General features: G+C 35.3%; 3 protein-coding genes across 8 annotated transcripts in view; 2 read left to right on the forward strand and 1 right to left on the reverse strand.

The window, feature by feature from the left end:
- The first annotated feature begins 791 nt into the window (after positions 1–791).
- On the forward strand, positions 792–8,213 carry LOC110813122 (uncharacterized). Of its 2 annotated transcripts, XM_022040139.2 has the most exons (19): positions 792–1,103; positions 1,867–1,904; positions 1,980–2,002; positions 3,186–3,292; positions 3,386–3,437; positions 3,528–3,612; positions 4,400–4,490; positions 5,482–5,517; positions 5,611–5,678; positions 5,778–5,840; positions 6,026–6,081; positions 6,166–6,239; positions 6,347–6,439; positions 6,526–6,627; positions 6,726–6,806; positions 6,889–6,980; positions 7,084–7,099; positions 7,414–7,524; positions 7,604–8,213. In XM_022040139.2, exons 1-19 carry the CDS (start codon positions 990–992, stop codon positions 7,706–7,708), a joined length of 1,407 nt encoding a protein of 468 aa, XP_021895831.1. In that variant the 5' UTR covers positions 792–989; the 3' UTR covers positions 7,709–8,213. The 2 variants fall into 2 exon arrangements, with proteins under 2 accessions (XP_021895831.1, XP_088065023.1); XM_088208897.1 differs by lacking the exon at positions 1,980–2,002 and having other exon boundaries at positions 1,002–1,103.
- Positions 8,214–8,969: 756 nt separating this feature from the next.
- LOC110813137 (serine/threonine-protein kinase 54-like) lies at positions 8,970–10,944 on the forward strand. 2 transcript variants are annotated; one of them, XM_022040160.2, is made up of 6 exons: positions 8,970–9,347; positions 9,448–9,566; positions 9,670–9,860; positions 10,007–10,181; positions 10,318–10,452; positions 10,585–10,944. In XM_022040160.2, exons 1-6 carry the CDS (start codon positions 9,119–9,121, stop codon positions 10,789–10,791), a joined length of 1,056 nt encoding a protein of 351 aa, XP_021895852.1. In that variant the 5' UTR covers positions 8,970–9,118; the 3' UTR covers positions 10,792–10,944. The 2 variants fall into 2 exon arrangements, with proteins under 2 accessions (XP_021895852.1, XP_021895853.1); XM_022040161.2 differs by having other exon boundaries at positions 10,590–10,757.
- Positions 10,945–11,423: 479 nt separating this feature from the next.
- Positions 11,424–27,008, reverse strand: part of ULP1D (UB-like protease 1D) — a 34,560-nt gene continuing 18,975 nt past the window's right edge. For all 4 annotated transcript variants that reach the window (XM_088209641.1, XM_088209640.1, XM_088209642.1 and 1 more), the window contains 9 exons: positions 18,206–18,285; positions 17,959–17,991; positions 17,769–17,864; positions 15,586–15,688; positions 13,662–13,759; positions 12,758–12,880; positions 12,280–12,394; positions 12,034–12,141; positions 11,424–11,882 (listed from right to left, as the gene is read on the reverse strand). In XM_088209641.1, coding sequence (XP_088065767.1) covers positions 11,787–11,882; positions 12,034–12,141; positions 12,280–12,394; positions 12,758–12,880; positions 13,662–13,759; positions 15,586–15,688; positions 17,769–17,864; positions 17,959–17,991; positions 18,206–18,285 — 852 coding nt within the window. In that variant the 3' untranslated portion in view covers positions 11,424–11,786. The remainder of the gene's footprint in view (positions 11,883–12,033; positions 12,142–12,279; positions 12,395–12,757; positions 12,881–13,661; positions 13,760–15,585; positions 15,689–17,768; positions 17,865–17,958; positions 17,992–18,205; positions 18,286–27,008) is intronic.

Below are 27,008 nucleotides of genomic sequence, written 5' to 3' on the forward strand. Positions count from 1 at the left end.
CCTTAAGACCAAAAAAATATTTTTACCTGATGAAAGTAAAATTAATAACAACAAAAAGAAATTATGGGGAAAATGTTAAAAAAATTAAAGATAAAAATTATTTAAAAAATAAAAAGTAATAAAATAAGGGAAAGTAGTAAGTAAAAAAAAAAAAAGAACAACATATATAATTCAGCAAAAATTAAATTTTAGAAAATAAAAAAAAAAAATATAAAAAAAAGTAATACGTGTAAAAAAGAAACAAAAAAGTAGAATTAAATAAAGAAAATTATGATAATTTAAAAAAACAAAGTCACTCTTATTTGGTTAAATGGGAAAATAAAAGGAAACATAATTTAAAAACAAAGTGTTTTTTAAGCAGAGTATTTAAAAGAATAAGAAAAATTATTAAACATAAAAAAAATTAAAGAATTTTGTAAAATTAGATTTATCCAAATCTTCAGAAATAAAAATAATTTCAAAATAATAAATATTTAACCAAATAAAAAATAAAGAGAAATGATGAAAGGCGATAAAACTAGAAGGAAAATTGTCTACCATTAACGGAACTTTTTGCTAAACTAATTACATTTTGGATTTGATTTTGCTCCTTGTTAATTTGACCCTTTAGTTCCTCGCACTCGCCAATTTGACCGTTATCTTTTCCTTTAATTGATAACGTATCATCATTTCTCCACCTGAAAAACAGTTATAAAGGACAATTACACATTCATGTAACGCTTCAAAAGCAGACGTATGGACAGAATTTCCCCATCCCTGATTGGTCCGTAAACTCCACGCGCATGGCTCCCCCCCCCCCCCCCCCCCCCTCTCTGGCGGCATAACTTCACCACCTCGCCACTCCTCATTCTCATAGTAACCAATCACCACTTAACCTGTTCAAAACCCTAGGTTCGCTATAATCGAGTTCGAATTCGAAATATAGTTCTTTTTGCAGCTCGACAAACTTCTGTTGTTTCTGCGCCGGTCAAGTTGTCACTCGATAAACAATGGGAGCTTGGACAGACGAAGAGATCGTTCATCTCTACTTCAATTCTTCTCATGATCGCCGTTTCTCCAAGCACGTTCATGACAATGTCCATGGCAACATCTATCTGGACCAGGTAACTACTATAAATTTTGCTTTTTAGTTTTTCTCTCGTCTTTTTTGTTTCAACATAAACATTTCTGAAATTTGATTTTTGAACTCAGTTCCATTTGTTTGTCAATTCAGATTGTGGAAAATGATTTAACGTGCTATTTTAAAGTTATAGACGCTGAATTTCACAGAATTTTGCGTCTTCTTCTTCCTTTTCTTCCCCTTAAAATGGTTCCTTAGTGAAAGATAAAGGAGGGAGGAATAACTTGAAATCATCGAAATCTATGGCGGACTAAGATACGGAAGCTGTGTAGACTGTTAAGTCGAAAGAGTTGGAAAGAAAACAAGAGTGAGAGAGACGTATATTTGAGAAGGACAACCTAACTGTTCTTTTAAAACTAAAATCCTGTTGTCGTGGTTACTATTTGTGTTAAAATTTCTTTTGGAATTATTCTTGAGGAAATTCTATCTGAATATTCCTTCTATCAAATCTGATTAAAAGGCTTTAGTCCCGATTATTCTGTTGATTATCAACTAAGTACAGTATATGTGTCACTTATTATTGTAAAGTTTGATAGATTCCTTCTCTTTAAGTACACTGATAGTATCTTTGTTGTGTTCGCAATAGTACCTCATTGCTCCTTTCGTGGAATAAGCTGATTGTTTGAGTGCTTTTCTGTACTACTACTCTACTTTTAGGAGGTTTCTTTTTCCGTTGACTTGCAAATTCTGGTACTCCATTGGAATAATGAATAATAATATAGTGTTAATTTTTCTTTTGCATGCAGCTGTCATTGAAATTCATTGATACGGAACAGTTTCAGAGGTAAGTTCGAGGCACATAAGACTTCTCTTCCTCTTGTAATTTAGAAGTCCTTTAACGTCCTCACTTCTCTTGCAGACTGCGTGATCTAAAGCAACTTGGTAAGTGGTACTTTTTCTGGATTATACACGTGGAATGTTAGTATCTTAAGAGGTTTTAATTTTGCATTACTTTCTTGTTCTTTCTCTCACCATTCAATATGTTGTTTTAAGATCATCTTTAGAGACTTTTTTTCTCTCATCCGAGTCTGGATTTTTAGGTCTTGTGGAAAAAGAGTCCCAATTTTAGTACTGGCCACGTTGATACCATAAACTTGAACCTTTCTAGTTTCTCTCCTGCTGGAATTTACACATTTACCTAACAGTAAATTTAGCTTTTGTATAGACAAAACATTCTGATGTCAACATCTTTCAGTCACACATTCATTCATTTTTATTATCATTAATTTGTTCATAATTACTTGTAATGCACCAAATGATGAAATTACTTGTTTGTTCATGGTTAAAAGGTCTGCTATCAGTTGGAGGATAAGCTTGACTGAAACATTTGCACGTTCTAACTATCTTATTCAACTCTTTTAATAATGCAAATTCTGGAGATCTTTGTTACTGGGCACACTCCTTTATCCAAATGTTTCTAAATGATTTCTTAAAATTTGAAGGAGGTTTATGTCAGGAATTGGGGAATTATAATTTTTTACTATGTGTTAATAGTCACAATAGTCAATCAGTTGTAATTTACTATATCTTAGCGTCTATTGGTGGGGCCACAGACTATAGTGAGGAGGTTTTGAACTTGTACTCTTATTTTGGTCAACAAATGAATACAATAGATTGAGAACTCGCTAAATATCTCCTAATCTCAATTTCTTTCTTTATTCTTTTCCCTAATCTATCAATTTGTCCTCATTAATGGAGTGATAACTTATGTCGTGACAGAGAATTATGTGTAGAACAATGCCAATTTTCTGATTCTTTCAATATATGCACTTCCTCAAATTTGTGGTTATGGTTATACTTAATTTCCTGTATAGTTAAACCTGCTCTTTCCCTGCAATGATGGACACAGTAGACACTAGTCTGCAAATTTCGTGGACCAATTATTGTATTGTGCATTTTCATTAACCACACTGTTTATATCAGTTCAAAATCAGTATTGTAACAAATGATTCATGTAAAAATTTTGCTCACTTTAATGTTATCTGTAAAGAAATGGTTTCTTTTCTACATGTAAGAGCAGCTGTATACTTACCCAAGAGCTAAACAAAGTTCTAATTGGATGTAGGTCTAACGAACATGGTTTACCCAGGAGCTGTGCATTCTCGGTTTGAGCATTCACTTGGGGTTTATTGGCTTGCAAGTGAAGCCGTTCATACAATTAAAACTCACCAAGTAGGAATAGTTTATATGTCCAACAATCATATTCATTCTAGTTTTGGGACCAATGCTAATGGATGCTTATGTTCAAATGCCTGCTATTTGCAGGGCTTGGAGCTTGGTATTGATCGTTTTGACATACAAAGAGTGAAACTTGCTGGTAAATGTTTAAGGGTGCCATTTTAACTTCAATTTCTTTTTTCAGTAATCTGTTACTTAGTATTTATTACTCTACTGGTATTCCATACAGGACTACTGCATGATGTTGGCCATGGACCATTCAGCCACATGTTCGAGCGCGAGTTTCTTCCTCGGATTTTTAATAACCTCGAATGGTGATACCTCTTTCTTATTTATGTGTTGCTGAAGACAAATATGGTATTCAAGATATTGGAAATCATTTTTTCTAGAGCAATAATGTCTAGTTTTCAAGTAGATGCTTATATTATTCAAATATTTAATAGTTAATTCTGCTAATGTACTTAAATGTTTCTATTATGAAAACATAGAAGGATGGTGGTTTTTGTATTTTAGATATAAATTTACTTTCTCCTGATGAATATCTTCTTGGAATAGCCTGATCCATATGATATGCCAATTGTATGCCGTGATTCACAAAATCTTGTGGATTCAGTATCATGTTTTCTTAACCCAGTTGTGTTCCCAGCTTATAAACATCATATCTGTTCATGCACTTTACTATTTTAGCACATTAACTTGTTGACCTTATCAGTTTGCTTAAATATTTAACAAACATTGCCATATCAGTTTGACTATCATTTACAACTAGTCCTTTTCCCAGGATCACTTCAAGCCTTTTTTAATTTTTACTATCGTATACATTCTTTCATTCATGCTCTACAGGCTAGAATGTTGATTATGTATAATGACAAAAGATATGGAGAAAGAAAAGACTGCTGTTAAAAAATGTTATTTTGCTATTTGTGAGTAGAAAAATCTAAATCAGTATATCTTTTAGGTTTTATCAGTAGTTATAATGATGGAATATTTTATCTTTTCTATTATTCAGAAGTTTTTTAGCTTTTCAGTGGCTATGGTAACCAACTGCTTTCTGCGGGAGAATTTAAGAGACCATTTTGTTTTTCGATTTAACACTTCCAGGTCTCATGAGGACATGTCTCTGAAGATGATAGACCACATTGTGAGTGCACACCATATTGACATTGACTCTGAGAATCTTAAGAAAGTGAAGGTCTGTCTCGCCCACTTCCCTCTTTCACTTTGATAATCAAGTATTCCTGTAGCATTATTTTCTGGACTCCAAATCACTTTATTCATAGTCCAATGCAGCCTTCTTCAGTTGTTGAAAGATTAGGGTTTAGAGAATGCCTAGAAGTCTTCTCCTTAATGTATTTCATTAGAGGTTAACATAATACGACAGACAAATTCTTTTTTATTCCCTGCTTCCTGCTCACTCAGATCCCCCTCCCCCTTCTTTTTTCGCTCCATTTTTGGGCAGCTTTTTCTAGTCCTCTCCAACACCTTGAACCACATGATGCTAATAGTTACATCATTATTCTCTTTTGGAATAAATTTCCCTTCGTGCTTCCAAATGATTGTTTGCAGAGAAGTTATGAATTATGTTTCTTCCAACTTCAGAGTGCTGGTTTATTTTATTTAATTGGTATCAATATAAGGGCAGATTATTAATTTTTAGGTCTTATGTATTGTTCATGGATGAGAATCCATTATCAAACTTCCTATTAAATTTTTTAGTTCTAAGTGGATCAGGATACATTAAAGCCTATAAATACTTGTTCTCCCAATTGTTCAAAGAACTTTTATGGTAGTTGTGAAGTTTGTGATTGTATGATGCTTAAGGGATCCTTCGTGACGTTTGATGTCTAGTTACTTTTTTTTCTATCCTGTGGTTTTCAACATCATCCTTGCCTCCACATGTCCCTAATATTCCATGCATCCGCTCCCTACTTTTAACCCTTAAGGCTATGTTCAAAACACACAATGTGGATTTGCAAATGAATCTCTTTACTTCTTCATGGTGTTCCTTCTTTAAATCATCATTCGATGATAAATATGTAGTTATCTCAATTTTCCCTACATCAGATTGTCTTAACATTAATTTCTTCCACATTTTTGCCTCTTTTTTTCTTTGAATTTGTTGACTTACTTTCAAAGGTTAGTATAAATAAATACATGGCATGATATAATTGCTTTGTTGACAGGAAATGATTGCTAGTTCAGGACATGCTTCAAAAAGAGTAAGACATTCAATAGTCGGGGCTTATTGCGTGCTCTTTTTACCTGTTTTGATATTGGATTTTAAAATTTTATTGTCCTATCTCAAAATGCAGAATGTGAACGAAAAGCAGTTCTTATACGATATAGTTGCAAACAATAGGAATGGGATTGATGTTGACAAGTAATTCAATTGATCTCCTTTTTCTTTCCATGCTTTTCCTCCAGGTTTCTTATTGATAAATGGCATTGAAATAGGAAGTCATTAGAACTCTTTTTACAGGTTTGACTATATTGTTCGTGACTCACGAGCATGTGGTCTAGGCTGCAATTTCCTGTTTGAAAGGTATTGATATCCTGTTAAGTATTTGATATTTGCAAAAATAGATGCTGAAGACCTAAGGCCATCCTGTAATTGGAGTATGCGTGACAGAGAAATACACATTGGGGGAACTCGGCGTTACACGCCTATCATGATTTTATTCACTCAAACAAGTCTGATAATTGAATCAATTTTTATTTCTCTTGTAGGTTAATGGAAACCATGAGAGTTATGGGTGATGAGATATGTTACCGCGCAAAGGATTGTTAGTATTTTAAGAAGCTTTTTCTTGCCACAGTTGTACTTGCATTTGTCATATTCTTCCCTTAATACTTGGTATTTTGGTCAGACCTTACGATTCACAAGTTATTTGCGACTCGTGCTGATTTGCACCGAACAGTCTATACACATGCAAAAGTAAAGGTGGCTTGTTTGAACCCACATGTTTCATCTTCTGCTTCAGAAGTGTTCAATTTTTAATATCTTAGAAACAGTTAGTGCTCTTCATTTAACAACTTTTCTGCTCTCAGGCAATTGAACTCATGTTTGTAGATGCGCTTTTGAAGGCAAACGATTACCTACACATTTCAGATGCAATTTTTGAGCTTGATAAATTTTTGCAGGTTTTATGAGCTTTTAGAATGTTGCTAAACTTCCAATTTGACTTTATGCTTAAAGCACTAATGCTTTCCTTTTGATAATTGCACAGATAGATGACTCAATCATGAAAATAATTGAAACCTCTAGTGCCCCAGAGCTCAAGGAGTCAAGAGATTTGATTTTACGTATTCGAAGAAGGGATTTATATCAGGTGAGACAGTTTCTTAACAAGACCATGGTAGTATCATTAATAGTACCAACACTGAAGTGGTATAACATACAAACCTAGTATTTTATTATGCTTTCCAGTTCTGCAATGAATTCTCTGTTCCCAAAGACAAGCTAGAGCACTTCAAAGATGTCACTCCCAAAGATATTGTTTGTTCCCAGGTTTCAAACATTTTATTTTCTCGTTATATCATTCTCAAAGAGAAAATATATCATTTGCTGAGAAGATATTTTTCTTAACCAGAAATCTAGTGGCGTCACGCTTAAAGAAGAAGATATCGCTGTCAGCAATGTTAGGATTGATTTGACTCGTGGAAGGAATAACCCTTTAGAAAGGTATTTGAGAAGGAATCATGTGATGACTATGATGTGCTCTTTTTTTATGGATATGTGACTGCTACCTCTATTGATTGATTGTTTTTGTTGTTTTGTTGTCCAGCATCAAATTTTTTAAGGTACTTAATATCACTGCCTTTCCTAAAGACAGCCTGTATCGTAGTCCCATCAGATTATTAAAGCAGCTCTGCTAATAAAGCTGGAAGTCTCCTCTTATAATATTTCTATATATACACACACATACCATATATGTAAACCTAGCGAAGTTGGTAGGTTAAATCTGTTTACAATACTTTTTCTCCTTTTTTTAAATGTTCAATACTTTTTGCTTGCTAGAAGAGGTAAGCAACCAAAAAATTCCCTTTATGATTCAGGCTAAGAGTATATTTCGTAAAGTAATAGATTCTGATTTAACTGGGTGGGTTTTTATCAGGATTATGAAAGCGATGAAAAATTCTTCATACGAGATGATCGTATTAGTCACTTGCTGCCGGCATTTTATCAAGATATGCTCGTAAGGGTGTATTCCAAGAAAGCTGAACTGGTTAGTTGGCAAAGTACCTTGCTGAACTCATTAATGTAGTTTTCATACTTGGCAATTAACTCATGGGATGCTGTCACAGGTGGGAGAAGTTTCTGATGCATTTGAGAACTTTCAGCTGAGGACATATGGAATGAAAGCACAAGTCCATGCAACCCCTGAGAAGAAGAAACACCGGGGGAAGTGAGTACTTGCTGTCTTACCTCCGCTCCACCATCAGCTGGAGCTGGTACGTACATGGATACGGTACATACAGCTTATAGAAAACTGCAAAGAAAAATTGCCCTACAGAATACTGCAAAGAAAATTACCCTGAGCAAATATGTTATTCTGTATTCCCGCACTTCGCTCTCATATACAGAGGCAGACATCTTACAGTTGGACAATCTCAATAGTACTTATTCCCCTTGCTGAAAGTAGTTGTAGTCAAAATTTTCGTTATAGTTGACTTAGGAATACCGCTTGATGTTTATGGGTGATGTGTACATTCCTTAGTTTGTGACTGAAGAATTCGTTATAGTAGACTTTCTACTTCGTTTAGAACCAAGGAAAAGTAGCCACCTGGGATGACAGAAGTTTCCTTGAGCTTCTTCTGAAAGTATGTATTAAAATGACAACATTAGTTGGGGATACTTTCTGCTGTGTTGAAATACATTTATATTTTTTAAAGGAAGGTTAAAATTTTGAACTCACTGGCGGTAAGAAGAGTAATTTTACCTATAATTTTTAGCTACTATAAAAATATCAATAGAAAATTGAATTTAATACTACGAGATTTAGAGTTTCATATTATATATATATATATATATATATGATATAGCTTAGTAGTCTCAATGGTAATTAAATATTTAAACATTTTTTATTTTAAAAATTTTGACATGTTGAGAACTTTTTACAATTTTAACAAAAAGCTAAAATTAATAAGACTAAATAAAAAATTAACAATACAAAAGAAAGAGTCAGATTGAGGAAATTCTAATAAAATTTTTGTGTGATAAATCCAATGCAATCTTTTTTCTTTAATTTTTACTAATTTGAGTTATCTACAATTATTAAATTTTTAAATTATTGATTAAGTTATAATGCTAAATTTTTTTTAAAAGTAATTCTTGATTTAAATCTAAAATACCCCAAATCACATAGTATGAAATTTGTATTTTGCTCTAAATATTAATAAAATTTTATTTAACCATTTTGAGTTTTTACTTTGAAAAACATATATTTGAGTAAAGATTGCATAATTTTAAAAACAGAGTAAAGTTTGAAAAATAACAGATAAAAGAATATGATATGGGTTTAAAAGACAAAAGGTCCGGTTTTTGTTTCTTAGTTTTTTGATATGTTTATTCCGTTTCCAACAAAAGATCGTCTTCTTCCTTTTTTTTTTTTTTTCTCTGGGAACTTCTTGTTGGATTTTTTTTTTTTTTTTATTAAAAAAGTTCTTTCGCTCAAAAAAAAAAAAAAAAAAAAAAAAAAAAAAGGAAAAGCCGCAACGGCTTCTGAACTCGTAACCCGAAACCAGTTCGTATTGTCCAACTTCAGTTGCTATATAAGAATTAGTGTGATACATAATTTCTTCAGACTTTTTTCCCAACTTATGGCCAACTCCAGAGAAGGGTCTGTAAAATTAGAGATGAAAAAGATTGATTTAAACATGATGGACGATCAGCTACAGATGTACTACAACAGAGTAAAAATCAGTACGAAGGATGTTAGAGAAGAATGGGAGATCGACGTTCAAAAGCTTCTCGTCAAAGAAGAAATCGTCGGTAGAGGTGCCTTTGGGACTGTCCTTCGAGGGATTTACGATGGACGAGAAGTTGCAGGTTACCCACATTTAAAGATCTTCTTTAAACTTTACAATAACCCATTTGTTTGTTTAAATATATGATTGAATTTTTTTTACCAATTCTTTACTTGTTCCAGTTAAAGTACTTGAATGGGGTGATGGGAAAGGAAGAACGACGAAAACGTCATCGGGTATAAAAGCTCTGAAACAGGAGATTTCTTTGTGGCAGAAACTCGATCATCCTAATATCAATAAGGTAATACTAATACTGTTCATTTTTCTTTTTTTCTATTACTGTTGTTGTTTAATGCTTTTGATTTAACTGAAGTAAGGTATTACATTCTGAAATTCTTTCACAGTTTATAGGTGCAATAATGGGAACTACATCAAACCAAGCTTATGAGAATCAAATTGGGAAGCCATTCAACGTATCTTGTATAGTTACTGAGTACGAGACTAAAGGTTCTCTGAAATCATATCTTATAAGCAACAGGAAGAAGAAATTACCCTTTAAAACCGTCATAGAATTGGCACTAGACCTTGCTCAAGGGTAAGACTTGTCTTTTCTTCTCTTGTATTGTTTATTTTTAAACTGAAGAAATCAAGATTGATAATCTTCATCTTGAAAATTAATATTTGATTTAATCAAATTTTTAAAAACGAAATTGAGATATTTCTATGTCTTCCTTCTTTCAGGTTAAATTACCTACATTCTAAAAAAATTGTTCACAGAGATATCAAGACAGAAAATGTACTTCTCGACAAAAATCTCAAATTAAAAATAGCAGATTTTGGAGTTGCTCGACTTGAAGCTTTGAATCCTTGTGAGATGACGGGAACTACTGGAACACTTGGGTACATGGCTCCTGAGGTACGTTTGTGCGCATGCATACGATCATACATACAATGCCATACATATAGTAGTATAGATACAATTGCAATTTTATTTATGGAATATATAAATATATACACACATATGAAGTGTTTACCTTGGCAACATGTCACAGGTTATAAAAAACGAGCCATATAACAGGAAATGCGATGTATACAGTTTTGGAATTTGCTTGGGGGAGATATACTGCTGTGACATGCCTTACCCAAACCTTAGCTTCACAGAATTGACTTCAGCAGTTGTTTATCAGGTGCCAATTTTTTCTTTTCTTTTTCTTAATTTTGGGTATTACCCTTCTATTCTAATCTAGAATTGAACTCAACAGTAATCAAAGATTTAAGAAAGAAAAAAATTCTAACAAATTAAAATGTATGTTGTGCAGAACAGAAGACCAACAATACCGAGAAGCTGCCCTGATTCCTTATCGAAAATAATGAGACAATGTTGGGATCCTGATCCGAGAAAGAGACCAGAAATGGAAGAGGTGGTGTCAATGTTAAACAATATTAAGTCATCCAACGGCAGAAAAGTTGTGACTTCTCACCATCCTCTCCGCTGCTTTGGCTTTCATTCGCCTATTGGAACTTGAGAATAGTTTTGTGTTGGCTTGTAGATAGGAAGAATGTAAAACATCTTTCAATTTTTCTTGTATGAAATCTTTGTATATCTAACAGTTATGCATGACTATTTATTTTTTTTGGTTGAAGAAGATTAATTTTGAATTTCTTTTTTTAAGTTTGTATAGAGGATGACGTTTATTTTATTTTTTTTTAATTTTTAATGATTACGTATAGTTAAATTTATAACTTTAAAAATATTAAACTTAAAACAATTTCTACATATAAAATAATACATATACTGAAAGGACAGAAGCCAGCCACTGCTCTCTTTAATTAAGGTGGAGAAGGACTTATTTCAGAATATGTCTGCCAACCAAAAAATATATATATATATGTCGATTAATTCTTTGCTTGATTCCGCTTCTTAAAAAAATTATTTATAAGTAATAATTATAAATATTACAGTATGTAACCTCAGTAATAATATAGTAATTGAAAAAATATAATTAGTATTTAACGCAAAGAGCCTTACCCCAATCTCTCCAAACTCTCGTTTTAAGTGTTATGTTAACCAAAATAAAATAAAATTGGGGGGGGGGGGAGGGTTTCCGCTGGATGACTAACTGATTTGAGAGAGAGAGAGAGAGAGAGAGAGAAAGTATGAATGAAAGAAAACTTTTGATTACAATTAACATGGTGGTATTTGGTGACCACCATTCCAAGCTGTTCCCTGTACAGCAGACTAGCTTTCTTTTTTTTTTTCTTTTTTTTTAAAAGTCACCAAAACCTTTCAGCACTAAATTGAAGATAAACTGGCATCTCATCTGCCTTCTTGGTGACTATGCTTTCTCAATTAATTTCCTTTTTGTACAGATTTCTTGTTTTTCTTTTTTCTTTTTTTACCTGTTTTGCCTTCAGTATATCGAACACGATCGCTGTGAGTATACTTTCATTGTTGAAAGTAATTGCATCTCCAATTAACATCTCCTCGAGGACAAGAGAGGAGGATTCTTAAAGACACCACTCATTTGCAAGCTTTTTTGAACTGCTCTAAAAGAATATGCCGGATTTTTGCTCTCAAACCAGATGCCTCTTCAGGCTTGAACCACTGTCTACCGAACTGAAATGAAATATAGATGTTAACAAAATAAAGCAGAAGATAAAAATTAGTGCACCTGCAATAACCTCCTCAATTCCAAATGTCTTCGTGGCAAAGGAAGAAAAGAGAACAGAGGTTGAGAGAGGAAAAGAGAACAAAGGAAGAAATGTACCATTGCCAGATCCTTCTTTTTCAACCTTTCTGGAGCCTCTTCAATGAAACGTTCCATGAAGAAAAGTACAAAGAGACCACAGTCATAATCATTTTTCTGCTGTGGAACCTGGTAGCAAAGAATGTTTCAGTGAGAGTTCCAAACAATCATAGCATGCAACCATAGACGCAACCAATAAATAATTTTTAGCATCAAACAATCATAGTATGCAACCAATAATTTTGGAAATTTACAAGAAAAGCTAACCGTAAGTATCTTTTCATCAATTCTACGAGGAAGGTGCCTCCATATTCTGTCTGCAATTGGAAGATCCAAGGGAGTAACATCTTGATTCAAATAGTTCCATTCAGCCTTCAAATAACTACAAAACATAATTAAAACCGTTTCTACGTTTAAAAGTCACATTAAGGAGGCGTTTATAATTGATAAAACTAAATATTTAACAAGGCATCTCATGATGTAAATCATGTAGTTTCTTTTTTCCTGGGAGGGAGAGAAATCGGCATCTTAAAACCATCAAAGTAAATTTAACATTGAACAAGTAAAATTCCCCCGTGATCTATACACTCAATAATAAATTTTCCTTCGCCGATTTCCTTCCGAAAATTGGAAGCTTCTTCACCATTAAATTTTCTTAAATTTCTGAAGAATTAGAAAGACTAAATGAACAGGTAAATCGCATTATTGTTATTGAACCAATTGGCAGGAGTTTGTTTAAACTCACCTTCTGATGTTATCAAAGACTGATCTGCTAGAGTGAAATGCTAAGGAATCTAAATGAAGGATTATTGGTCCAGATTCATCTTCCTTGTCTGGAATGCAAATAATCACCAAGCTCCAATGGAGACTGAATATATAAAACATAATAATTAAGTCAAATTATCTGAAGCAAGCTGGGATAAGGAGATTAAATTACTTTCTGCTAAATTTCTAAAAGTTCATGACAACCGAAAGATGATGGATTGGGAATGGCTGAGGCAGATGACAGTCAGTGGTAAAATCACGACACAAGGCACAAAGGCAGATAGTAAATGCATGAGTAAGACACATGAAAACACATTTCCGTAAGTATAGATTTTAAGAATCCATCTTTATATACCAATATTCTCCTCAACTATCAAATTCTAATTGCCAATATCTTATTTTAGTTCATCCATTAGTCCTGAAGCTAAGCCTTATCCCCAACAAAGAGGGGCTTGGCCAATTGTTGATTGGATCTTTCACCTGCATTCTTGAAATGAGACATATAGGAAGGCTTGCCTTGGAGAAGAAGGTGATTCATATAACCAGAAGCCTAAACTTTTTTATACTCCTCTATAATTCATAATAAGAGTCTTTTCAACAAAAGAACTAGAGAATAGGAATGTCTTACAAGTGCATAGACTATAATTCTTGTACTCAGGAACCAGAGATATGAAGAAGTAAACTGGTTTGGATAGTAGATCTGTTTGCTTTTACTAATCTCATAATGATACTGTAAAAGTTACAACCCAAATTTTCTGGGTGTTTTGACCATCAAGACCTCAAGAAAGAATAAACATTGTCTGAACTCAAGAAAACAAGAAGAAACAAACAAAGGGCAACTAAGGATATTTATAAATAATAATTTGTCAAGTTTACATCCTTACTCTTCATGTATTGGTATTAGCACGTATGCCTTCTGGAATATATTGACACCTTTCCACCACCGTCTGAACTTGACAAAAAAAGCCTCTTTGTCATTCCCCTACATATGACAAGAGATTACTATCATAAAATGAGCCTGGATAAGGAGGAATGTGACAAATAGGAATGCAATATGGATTAGAATCAGTCAAGTACATAAAAACCCTGATGATCTTCTAAACAATTATCATTGAACCAAAAGTCAGAAATGTAAAGCCATCTATATTTAGTAAGCATGGGGACCTACATGCCTCCAAAATCTCTTCAACCTCTTTCTAAGTACACCATTTGAAAGACAGATTAAGGAAACAGGCAACAAATGTCTTAGTTCCCACGTAGTATCATCAATGAGCTTGATCTAGTCAATCAAATTGCTCTCTATCTTTCCACTTAAGAAAGTATCATCTCCAAAGTCAAACTGGCCCACGGTCAACAGAATAGGGGATGACTGACCACCCTATAATTTTCTTGTACAGAAAGCATTCATCAACCAGAAACTTCTCCTGTGTCCTCTGATTGACATGGCTTAGAATCTTTTCATGAGTAGCAACAGCCTCCCGAGCATTTTCACTCCGGCCAGGGATAAGGAGGCTCTCATGGGATATAGCATATAGAGTGGAACAGATCTAGAATATACGATTCGCTGCAATCTGAATGACTGGGACGTTAAAGATACACCTCATTTACTAGCTTTTCCTTCTTGCGGGCTCCACCCAATGAGAAGGATCATCCAGCATGAACTCTCAGTAAAGACAGTTTGGTTTGTGAAATCCCTCTACTCTAATGGTTTCTCCCATAATCAAGTAATATGGAAGAGGTTTCCTCGGAAACCGTTTTTCTCCTTGGGATTCTGACTTTTGATAATTAATGGATAAAATTCAGTTGATAGTCCCTTCATCTTCACAAGAATGATTTCCCTGGTCATCCACTCCTATGGCACTTAGAGGCAAGAAGTCAGTGAGATCCATCCCTCAGCCTCCTCAATGTTAGTTGGGTTGAGAATGTCTGGTTTGAAGAGTTTTTTTATGGTCCCTAACTTCAGATTCCATTTGAGGCTCTAGAGTGCTTACCTAACTTCACCCATTTTGACCTATCTTGAACACTTGCTAAGGGCTCATTCGAGAGGATCCTTTTGACAAAGTTAGAAACCATTAGTTTCTAATCTTGTGTATCTTCTTCAGGGTTCATCCTCTCACTGATGGTGAAGATCATAAGGACATTATCATATCTCATGTAAATGCCCTTCCTTAAATGGGATATTCCCTTGGTGCCTTGGGAATAGCATTTTTTCCCCCCAAAAGAACAAAAAGACAAAACTAAATCTTTCCATGAGGCATTTCAAACAAAGAATGCCACATTGGCAGGAGCTCCCGTTTCTAACTAGCCTACCCAAGAGTTCATTTATTCTCTCTTGATCCGATTTCTTTTATAAGAAAAAGCCAACTTGTGCTGCATCACAAACACAATTCAAATTCTCAACCCAACTTTGTTGAATCTCCTTTGAATTCTTTCTGATCACGCCACCTCTCAAGGAACGAGAATGACAATAACTATTTTGGAAGGCCTGAAAGGATTGCTCGGCACGAGATTAATCTCTCCCTTACGGAAATGGAAGCTAAATAGAAACTTTCTACGCCTTATTCTCAAGTTTTATTACATCTCAAGATCGTTAAAATGACTATCGAATTGCTCAATCCAGTCACAAGTTTTAATGATTCTGGCAGCAATTCAACAAACATTGCCAAGATCAGTGTCTAGTTTAAGAAGTCCAAGTTTCAAAATGTCCTATTCAAATTTGCTCAATAGAAATTTGCAAAACACGGCTTTGGACACATTTTCTTATAAAAAAGTAAAAGTAATCACTTGGAGACCAAGAAAAGGAACCACCTTAAAGGATAGAGCCTCCTTGAGCTTCTTGTAGAAATATGTATTAAAAAAATGACAATCATATATTGCTCTATTAGATGGGGATGCTTGCTGCTGTAAATATCTGGCAAAACAAGAGCAAGAAAGTGCTTAAAATGTCAGAATCCCGAAATCAATTCATATTAAAATTCTAAAAAAAAATCAGACAATACCCTTTCCCCCTCCCACCCCGATCTCCCAAAAAAGGAAAAAAAGAAGACCTGAAAATTTGAGAAGATTAGCAATCTGAAACATATATTTTGCATATCAACTACGACGTTTTACAACATGTTAAGTTAAAGAAAACAGCTCCAATTTCCAAAGACAGAAAAGAAATGAAATCAAGCACGATATTTAGTCTTACCAGGCATTGCAAACCCCTTAACTGATAGTGACTTCAGCCACCAAACAATACCAAATAGATTAAGTCTATCCAAAAAGTGCTACTAAAAATATATATCTAATATTGAACAAGTTAGAAAACTTAGGTTTGAAAAATATCATCATGTCAAAGACAAATTCGTTCAACCAGAAAATAAAAAAAAAAAAATAGATTGCCATCATCAAGAAATATCAAGACTCATCCGCATTTTACCCCTTCTTAACAAGACATTTGCTTTTCTTTCTCATCACCTATAATCATGCATCAAAAAATTGAGCAATATATCTCTTAAAAGGTAGCAGTTTCCTTTTCTTAAATGCAAAAGAAATATTACTGGATGGAGGAGAACACGTAAAGAAATGGAGGATCAAAATCCTCCTAAGTCAAAAATTAAAAAAAATAAAAAATAAAAATAAAAACCACATAAAAACAAAATAACGCTGCATCTCCATGCCCAGTAAAATAGTCAGAAGCATCTTTAAAAAATCTGTGAGCCTTTGCCATAAAGAGGCAAAGAAAACTATTCTGTTCCAGAGGTAAGATGGAGAAAAGTAATCATCCTTGAAAAGTCTAGCGTTGAACCCCAGCCACAACAAAAACAACCATAGAAAGGGAACTCTTCCCAGAGCATCTTAGCTTCTTTCTCTGACCCAACTCACCTAAGGAGCACAGAAACACACAAGGGGAAGAGGTGTAACCCCCATGACGCCAAAAGTATCACCAAACCTAGACCAAAGTCCCCAAGCCACCTCACAATATAAAAGAGAAGCCAACGGGACTCAACCTCCCTAAAACACATAACAAAACATCAGGAGAGAGAGCATGATTGGTCTATTAACTTGAAACAAATCATATGTGTTTAAGTTTATTCAGACAGCAATTCAGACAAAAACTTTAACCTTATAGGCGGCTTTAGCCTTCCAAAATGCACTAGTGAAAGTCTCATTTTAGTAACTAGAATTATGGGTGAAATGGGTTTAAGAGGAACTTGCAAGTGGACACACTAAAATTCGAAGGTCCAAATTCTGGTATCAAGTTGCGAAGAGATTGTAAAAGGCTGAAGGATATCAGCAAAGAGAAGATTATCAGACTCTCAATCATTTAAATTCCTAGAGAAGAAGAAGTAGGTGTGTCCATCAAGTTGATTAATGAAGCGGCAAATGAGATTGTTATGATACAAGGAAAGGTTAAAAGACCACAGTTAAAGGCTAGGAAGGGTGGTCAATCCAGATATCTTGCCAACACAATGCAGGAGCCATTACTCACTCTCAAGCAAGAAAAGTGAAAAGACCATAGAGATGAGACATGGCTATCAGAGGGTCCTGTGAGTGTGAGCCGTGGTGCTCAGTTTCCTGTTTGAAAAGAAAAGCAATTCCCATAAGATTTTTTGCTTCTACTCAAACCAGTAACAACATACTGCCTTACAGATACTGGATTGCAGAAACCAAACTAGCAATGGAACTAGAGTAGTGCAGAAGAAATTGATATATGAAAATTCCTAGTCATTGCACCAATTTTTTTTTAAAGAAAAAGGTAAACTATTAAAAAGCATCAAAAGGGTGAAACCTGTATACAAAAACTTCAAAAGTTTATTGACATATCAAACGAATCCCCTAAATCCTCACAAGTGCAATTGGAAGCAAGTATCCTCGATCTTATCAAATAACAATGCTCTGCCCTCAAAAGTTCTTTTATTTCTCTATTTCCAAATAACCCATAAGGTAGTCAAAGGAATGAGACCTAAATTCTTGGACCAAATTTAAACTGTGCCTGATAAACTTACTGGATGTAAAAATTCATTATAGGCGACGTTAGATAGCCTTCAGGTGCAAGGCACTCCATATCCTTGAAACAAATCTCCACAGATTCTGGATCATCCCTGTGCCATGGACATAAAATAGAATAACAAAAAATATGACACTCCGTTGAAGTCCAGAAATTTAATTTGCATGAAAATACGAATAGAGGAATACCTTGATGGATAATAGATTCTAGCCTCCTTCACACTGTAGGTTTTACAGCCATTAAAAATTAGTCTCAGATTCAAATATATATGGCAGACAACATAAAGTATTAAGAAACATATTTGAACTTCTGTTAGGATCCAAGAAATTTAGTAGCTTCCTCTTTTGTTACAAAATTAAATCAGACAAGGAAAAATACACCACTAAAAATCATAAAAAATATTAAGAAAGAAAAACAGGGTTTGATGTTTGTTACCATTCAGGAAGTTTAGATTCTTGCTCTGTAGTTGTTACAAGTTGAGTTTCTTCTTCATCTACATTAATAATAGTCCTGCCCTGTTTGGACAACATTTTCATCAATCCAGTAAGTCAATGGTAGGAAAAATATAAGCAAGGTTCAAAGAATAGAAAATTTTGAAACAAGCAAAAGAAGTACCCCAACTAGCAAGCCATGGATTGATAAACTATTAAACCCCTTCTAATTGGATTCTACTTAAACCCCCATCTGCATAAACAAAGACGAAACGGAAACAGAAACCAAAAAAAAGAATAATCAACCCTATATTTTTCTTAAGAGGTGTAAGCATACCCTTGATAGATTATTATAAGCAGAGGTCAGGTTAATTGCATGAACATCCGAAACTAACATGCATTTCCATCTTGTAAAAACATGCGGTCATTGCACTTAACAGAAAAACACAACAACGTTGCTTCTCACTTTGGACTTTTCAACAGACAAAAGCAGAAGACTGATTAAAGGTATGCTGATTATTCAAAAGTTCTATATCTCTGGCCATTCCTAAAATTAATCTCACCTATGGTACCCTTCTATTGCTTTTTTTAAGTAAAAAGTATGGTATAATTCATTCAAAAGCACCACGGGGTATCAATTTATGTATAAAAATATTTATATGTCAATCAAAATATCATTAATGTTCCCAAAATCCTCCACTGAATAAAGAATATAACCTATTATCAACAAAAAACCAATGGTTTGAAACCATCTATCTCTAAACTTTATCAAAGTTATCTTCCGCCATTGAAAGCTCTCATGTTTCTCTCTTTCCATACCATCCAAAAGATAGCAAGGGAAATGGGACTAATATGTTTCTCCTCTCTGCTGATCCTTTCCACGCCGAAATCTCTTCCTTCATTGAACTAGCCATCACCCAATTGATGTCCAGTAACTCATAAGCCAAAGTCCATAATTTATACATAAGTGGGCACCAACAAAGATGTGATTACACAACTCTGCCTCCCTTTTACAATAAAAAAACATTCATTCATCAATGTTGTCCCCCTCCTAATCAGCTTGTCAATAGTAAGGATAAACTCCCAACCTGTTTCCCATGCAAAGAAGGCAACTTTGAGTGGAGTGTTAAACTTCCATATTTGTCAAAAAGGAAAATTGTTGTTTATGCCATCATTTCTAATCATATGATTATAAAAAGACCTGACCAAGAAAGACCCTCTAGCATTGAGTCTCTAGATTGTTTGATTGTTGCTTCTGTCGATTGTAGTGGTAGAAAATGTTTGGAGGAGAGTCTTGTAGTAAAAAACCCATTAACTTACATTGCATGCCAAAAGCATTCACTTCCCAATCTTCATCACATGCCAAAATTTTTGTAAAAAACACATATTGAAACCATTAAATCCAGGGGCTTTATTCTTCTTACATTGCATGATTCCCTTATTTCCTCCTCAGTAAACTCTCTCTAAAGCAATTCACATCTCCACTCATCCAAAGACAAAAGAGTCAACCCATCCAACATAGATCTCCAGCTAATCTCCTCACGATATAACCTGCAAAAGAATTTCATGAACCCTATCCTCAACTGCTCATTACCTTTCACTAACCTGCCATCAATCTCAATCTCCTCCACATAATTAATTCTACTGTAATAATTTGTCATGCAGTGGAAGAATTTTGTATTTCAATCACTCTCTTTTATACATCTGGTCCTCAATTTTTGTCTCCCTAATATCTCCATTTGTAATCTGTTTCAATTCCAACTTTATGGATTCCTTGCGAGCCAAGTCTTCAGTGGACAAAACCCCCTTCCCCCTCTAACTTATCTAGTGCCTCAAGATCTTGTAATAGAGATAGAATGATCGTACTCGCGCCCCCCACCCCCTTCTCTTTGCACCACTTCTTAATTTTGACTTTCACCACCATAAACTCCTTAGCCACTCCAAAGCTAGCATTACTATCTACCCTTATCCCGTTCCATGACTCACTGATCTTATCACATAAATCATTGACTCTTAACCATTTGTTCTAAACCTGAAGGGACAAGGGACAAGTACCTCATTTAATCCCATCAAAAGCTAGTCAAATCAGGAAGTGATCAGAGATTGTGCGTTGCAAGAGTTTTTGACACAAACCCAATAGTTGAAATTGACAGAAAACAGACACCAAAAACCTATCAATTCTAGAACAAGTCAGGTTTAATTTCTGATTAGAACATATCCATTTACCTCCTATGAGGGGAAAGTCCAGTAATTCTAACATGTCTAAAGTCCCCTGAAACTCATCAACCCAACCATCAAAAAATATTCTCTCGATTTTCTCGTCTACTCAAAACTATATTGAAATTCTCACCTACAATCCAAAGGAGGTTCTATTTATGCTTATGATCGCCCAAATCCTTCTATAATAAATCTCTCTTTCCCTCACCTCTATTGTATACACCAGCGAACACTTTGACAACTACTACATTTTATTATTTAATTATTTTATTTTATTATTTAATATTATATAATTAGAACTTTATAAGAATAATAATCTCATATAATTAAAATTCTACTAAAATAAAAATTTCTCTATCAATAAGTTGAAAATTTTATAAATACCTTAAATGTAACAACATAAAATGTAATAAATAAAATTATTACTTTTTTCTTCAAAATCAACATGATATCAAAGCCAAATAAACCTATTTTAGGGTTCTAATTTCAAGGTTTCCTTAAAATCCTAAAATAACACAATAAATTAAGTTGATACCCACATATCCAGATCTACACACATTACCACCCTAGAAAGCCTCCTCCCGACTCAGGTTTTGGGATAAAACCAGCTTAGAAAAAGAGACAATCTGATCTAATCAAGCCTCACCACAGATCCAATCAGAGAGAGAGGAGGCAACAACAGGCGGCATATCAGACTAGATCCGCGCGCGAGTGGCGACCAACCTGCAAGCCAAAGCGCATGAGTGGCCTATCCGGGCAGATCTGGGTCGGTGAATCGCTCGTGCGTGTCGATTGGCAGTGGCAATTTGAAAACTACGTCGCAGTTGTCCCTGATCTGCGTGAAGAGAGGACCGAAGACCAGAAATTGAAGACGGTTCTGAAAATCCATCCTTGTTTGCGTCCGAAACCAAAAAGTCGGAGAGAGAATGCGCGGTGGAGCTCGTCGGAGAAGAAGAAGACACACAGCAGCCCGTTTTGCAAAAACATTTTCCGGTGTCCGTCAACACGATCTCACCAAATTCGTGTCAGATCTAAAACTGCAAACGTTTTATGTGGTGATTGTCGGTGAAATCATGGCAACATGTGGTGGCCGGCAGCGGCGTGTGGCAGTTCCAACAGAGGCGCATGGCGGCACGTGAGAGCTTATGTGGTATTCCGGTGGAGCTCGAACCGTTTTAGAGCCAAGTCTGAGCCGTTTTAGAGCAGAACCCGAATCATTTTGAATTGGGCCAAACCGTTTTGAGCTGGACCGAGCCGCTTTAAGCCGAGTCAAGTGCGCGTATGCCTCTGGTAGATTGCACGATGGCTCTTCAAAACTTAATCTACAAGTTGGGTATATGTGATATTCCTGCACCAACTTGGGAGGCGTTGACTACCATATTTTATTATTTAATTATTTTAATTTATCATTTGGTATTATATAAGTAAAACTCTATAAAAATAATAATCTCATATAATTAGAATTCTAGTAGAATAAGAATTTCCCTATCAGTAGATTAGGAACTCTATAAATACTTTAAATGTAATAACATAAATGGTGAAAAGTAAAATTATTATTTTTTCTCCAAAATCAACACATCTACCTCCACTCATTACTACGATCTTCAAATACGCATGAGATAAAGTATTTCCCGACAACACCTCACAATTAAGCTATCATTCCATAAAACTAGAATCCCACCAGAAGCCTCCTTAACTGGTAGTTATTTCCAACCAATCTCCTTAGTCTTCCAACGGCCACGAACAATACTAATCGAAACGGATTCCATTTTAGTTTTTGAAGGCAGATTACCTCATATTTCCATCCATTCATATAACTCCTAATCACTTGTCTTTTCTAACGATCATTGATTCCCCTAAAACCCCTCTCCCTACTTTTCCCACCTCCGCAAGCTGTCATAATTGATAGAGGACTGCAACCTCCTCAACTCCCTAGAACCCTCCACCCCTTGTTTGTTTTTGCTTTAGGCTTTATCTGTTCCCTTCTCACCTTCTCCTTCTTTCATTTTTTATCTCTTTGAAAAGTATCATAGCTTGTTCCTCTAATCCGTCAAAACCAATCCTAAACACACTGCTAGTTTGTTGAATGTTCTAAAGTACTCATCTAAAATTTTCTTCCTCAATCAACTCTCTATCTTCCCCCCATCTCATCCTCCACCGTCACCTCATCCCTCGACACATAGCCCTTTCGTCCTACCCAAGCACCTTTTCAAACTCGTGCCACACCACCAGAACCATTGCCATTGGCCAAATAATCCCCTTTCTTCTTTCTTGGCCATAATGCTCTCTAACATATTAGCTTCAGCTTCTGTTGGTGGCTCCTTGCTCGATCATTCTTTCTCCTAAGATCCACTAGACTCCCCCTCTCCAATGTTATCCTTTCCATCGTTAGAATCTACCTCCAAGCCTGTTGTCGGAACCACACTGCAATTCTCCCGATCTCCCTTGAAGCACTTCTTGGATTTTCACTTTTTGTCACTACTCACAAATCTTCATGCATGAGTGGACCCGAATCTAAAGCTTTTAATCTAACTTCCCAGCTCGACCACCCACTTCCCTTTCTTGATCCATGTAAAACGTTTAACAAATCCGACCTGTTTCTTGACCTTGAACTCTCCAAACTGATGCTCGTTCGAACTCCTCAAAATGACCCTTATCCCCACATTGACGAAATGGTTGAATTTTAAATATTGAACATGACCCGGCCAAACTGAAATTGGTCTCATTTTCCCTACCTAGCTCCCTGTCACGCGCCTTTCTTCATCACGCTAGCAAAGTTCCTCTCTCTTCTCACCTCTAGACTCACCCTTCAACTTTATTTTGCAACTTCGACAGCACAACAAAACCGGCGTATTATCGTGAACTGCCTTCGGGCTATGTATTTTCTTCCAGTTTCTCATTTTGACCTGTTTTAGTTTCCCCAACGCCTTGAATGTCCACCTCACCATTTCGAACAACACCAGCATCATCCAGCCTATGGACCTTTTGGAATAAATATGTCTCACCTCTTTCCCTTTCTCCTATGTGACAGCCAGAAATTTTCTCTGCATGTTACCTCCCATGGGCACCAATAGATTGAGACCATTACTTGCCTTATGTCGGCACCAAAGCTTTCCTCCTCTTATCTGGTAGAACTCCTGCAAAGCTCCCAGCAACCATTCAACTTCATCCTCCCAAAAGTTGATCGAAACCCTAAATCCCCTCCCATTTCTACTCACCCTAATTTCTTCTGCTTTCTTCCCACAGACAACGTCGAATATTTGCTCTCAATAACCAAAATTTCTTGATATGAGGCAACAACATGACCACCTCCGTGAGGGAGGCGATGTTGGCCGTGCAGGTGTGCTCAACTTATGTTCGTTTTGTTTCTTTCATCTAAAAGATTTCTCTCGCCTATTCTCACAACGTTGAGTCAGTTGTATCTCAGGATTTCATTTTCGTCTTCTTCCTTTCTGCTTTTCTAATCTCCATTTTCTCTTTTTGTTTCTTTTATCCGTTCTCTCTCAATTTTTCTAATCCAACACCAGAAACCCCTCTTCCATGTTCCGTTTCTCCTCCTTCCCCTATTCTCTATTTCCCTCACAAAGGAACCCCAAAATTGTAAAACGTGTTGACGGCACCCAAATTTCAGCCGGAAACAATCGCCTACACTCCATGGTCGCCTTGGAAAGGTTCTTCGAAAAAGGTCCTTTGACGTCTCTAGGGTCAAATCCGTCATTGAGTCGCCACAATTTGTAGCAGTCACGAGTCTCCATGGAAGCAACTCAAACCAGCATCCTAGCTGCTTCAGAGCCACTGAGAACAAAAGAGGTGCAAGTAGATGAAGAGACGAGTAGTCGAGAAGCAACTATGATATGACTAGATGCACAAAAGGTGATACGACTCAAAGCATGACAATGTTTCTTAAAGAATGCCATGTAAACTTGTTAGTCCATCATTGTACCCAAGTACATTGGATATGAGTATGGCTTGACGAGCATTATGAATATGATGCTGAAAATGAGAAACTTCTGCAGTTGCCCTATTGTATTAAAAACTGCAGATTTACGACAAAACTGCTAGTTCATCATTGTACCCAGGTACTTTGCAAGTTACCCTTCTATTGTACTAAGGGAGGAGTATCTAAAAACTGTAGATTTATGACAAAATTTGCAAATAACTTCATCCAGTATTGTGGGCATAACATGAAATCAGAATATTGTATAGCATTCAATCCTAATAAAAACTTCTGAGAATTTATTTCAATCAAAAAATTGACCTTAGATTTTGGAGGATGTCTCACCCCATCTAACTAGAAAACACAATTTGAAAATTTGCCAAATAGCCCCACCAGGTGATTATCATTTACTTTGACAGAAATAAGCTACCAATAGTTTAAAAATTATAGAGATGGGCCAACATAAAATATAAAAGCATCGATAATTTGTCTTCAATTATTGCATATGCTTGAAGTATTTTATTGATATAGGGCCTATAGTTACAAATTGAAGAATTGAAATGCCCTAAAAATCGTTGTGTAAAGCACCAATAATTATCGCAAGAAGATTGAGAGTTTGGGAAAAGAGGAGAATTCTCTGTTATTATTATTGGGCATAAAGATGTCAATTTATAGGCATTCGGGCAGAACAAACAAAAAAGGTTATGGAAAATATTCTAACAGCCTAACGGGTGCAATTGTAGTGAGCATTTCCCAGCTGTCATAACAACCTAGTAAAATACTAATTTACCCCCTAATGTATTTATATTTCTACATATATACATTTCTATCCTCTCAATTTAGAATAGATAAATGTTAAGTAATCCTACATTAGATACAAAATTATTAAATTCTCTTTTTGGCAGTGCTTTTGTGAAAATGTCTACAGTTTGTTGACTTATTGAGATATATTGTAGTGATATATCCTTACTTTCAATTTTCTCCCTGATGAAGTATCGATCAATTTACACATGCTTAGTTTTGTAATGGTACACAGGATTCTTGGTCATACTTATAGTTGATAGATTGTCACACCAAATCCTCATAGTAGTGGGAGCCGAGAACCTTAATTCAAGTAAAATTTTTTTCAGCCATACTCCTTCACGTATTCCATGGGCAAGAGATCGTAATTCAGCTTCAACACTATTTTTGACACAACAGTTTGTTTCTTACTTCGCCAAGTGACTAGATTGCCCCATACATAAGAACAGTAACCAAATGTAGATCTCCTATCAGTTACTGATCCAACCCAATCAGCATCAGTGTAGATTTCAATATCTCTGACCATAGTTTTCTGAAAAAATAATCTTTATCCAGGTGTTATCTTTAGATACCTCAAGATGCGATAGACAGCACTCATATGCTCTTCAGTAGGTTGAGACATGAATTGACTCACAGTGCTTACTGCAAAGCAGATGTCAGGCCTCATATGAGCTAAGTATATGAGTTTTCCAACAAATCACTGATACATCTCTTTATCAACAAATTTGCTATCACTTTTGGAGCCAAATTTAACATTTGATTCCATAAGAGTCTCTGCAGGTTTACAACCAAGCATACATGTCTCATTCAAAAGATCTAAGATGTATTTCTGCTGAGATTAGAAATTCTCTTCTTGGATCGAACGATTTCCATCAGAAGAAAATACTTAAGTATTCCAAGGTCTTTGATTTCAAATTTTTGGACTAAAAAGTCTTTCAATTTTTAGATTTCTTCATTATGGTCACCTGTCAGTATAATGTCATCGACACAAACGATTAGTACAACACTCTTTCTTGTGATACAGTGCTTAATGAATAGAGTGTGATCAAATTGATACTGTTCATATCTCATAGGCTTCACTGCCCTAGTGAATCTGTCAAACCATACCCTTGGTGACTGTTTGAGACCATACAGTGCCTTTTTATTTTGCATACCTTTTGTGCATTTATCTCGAGTTCAGGTGGGACTTCCATATATACTTCTTGCTAGATCACCATTAAAGAAAACATTCTTCACATCAAGCTGGAAAAAAGGCCAATCAAGATTAGAGGTTAAAGAGAATGGTACCCGAATTATGTTATGCTTGGCAACTGGAGCAAACGTCTCTTGATAATCGATTCCATATAACTAGGTGAACCTTTTAGTAACAAGTCATGCTTTGTAGCGATTCACACTACTATTAGGATTGTATTTAGTGGTGAAAATCTACTTGCATCCTACTAGAGTTTTCCCTGAAGGTAGATCAGATAATTTCCATGTTCCGTTTGTCTCCAGAGCTGAAATGTCTTCTTGGATAGCAGCATTCCACTCACGAATTTTTAGAGTTTCATAAACCATTCTCAGTTCTGAAGGGATACTGTCAAACTTACTCATAAGAGCCTAATATTCTGAAGATAGTTTGTCATATGAGACATAATCCTGTATGGAATGCATTGTACAAGAGCGAACACTTTTTCGTAAAGCAATAGGTAAAACAATATCATCAGTTGAGTCATAAATCTCATTACCTGTGTTATTCTGGATGTTTGATCCACAAGTTGAATCATGACAGTGCATAGTTGACTCAGGTACTTTATCTTTACTTTAAATTTTGTTCCTCCTAGTATAGACACGCAACTTACTTATTGTAAGT

Source organism: Carica papaya, chromosome 8 (genome assembly GCF_054855325.1).
Source record: "Carica papaya isolate Zhongbai chromosome 8, ASM5485532v1, whole genome shotgun sequence".
Lineage (NCBI taxonomy): Eukaryota > Viridiplantae > Streptophyta > Magnoliopsida > Brassicales > Caricaceae > Carica > Carica papaya.

Bases quoted from the DNA above. Each gene is read 5' to 3' on its own strand.
- LOC110813122 (XM_022040139.2), top strand. From the start codon at position 990: ATGGGAGCTTGGACAGACGAAGAGATCGTTCATCTCTACTTCAATTCT. The intron at 6,240-6,346 runs GTGGCTTGTTTG...TTCTGCTCTCAG, and splicing joins ATACACATGCAAAAGTAAAG to GCAATTGAACTCATGTTTGT. The intron at 6,628-6,725 runs GTGAGACAGTTT...TATGCTTTCCAG, and splicing joins GAAGAAGGGATTTATATCAG to TTCTGCAATGAATTCTCTGT.
- LOC110813137 (XM_022040160.2), top strand. From the start codon at position 9,119: ATGGCCAACTCCAGAGAAGGGTCTGTAAAATTAGAGATGAAAAAGATT. The intron at 9,861-10,006 runs GTAAGACTTGTC...TCCTTCTTTCAG, and splicing joins GCACTAGACCTTGCTCAAGG to GTTAAATTACCTACATTCTA. The intron at 10,453-10,584 runs GTGCCAATTTTT...TATGTTGTGCAG, and splicing joins CTTCAGCAGTTGTTTATCAG to AACAGAAGACCAACAATACC.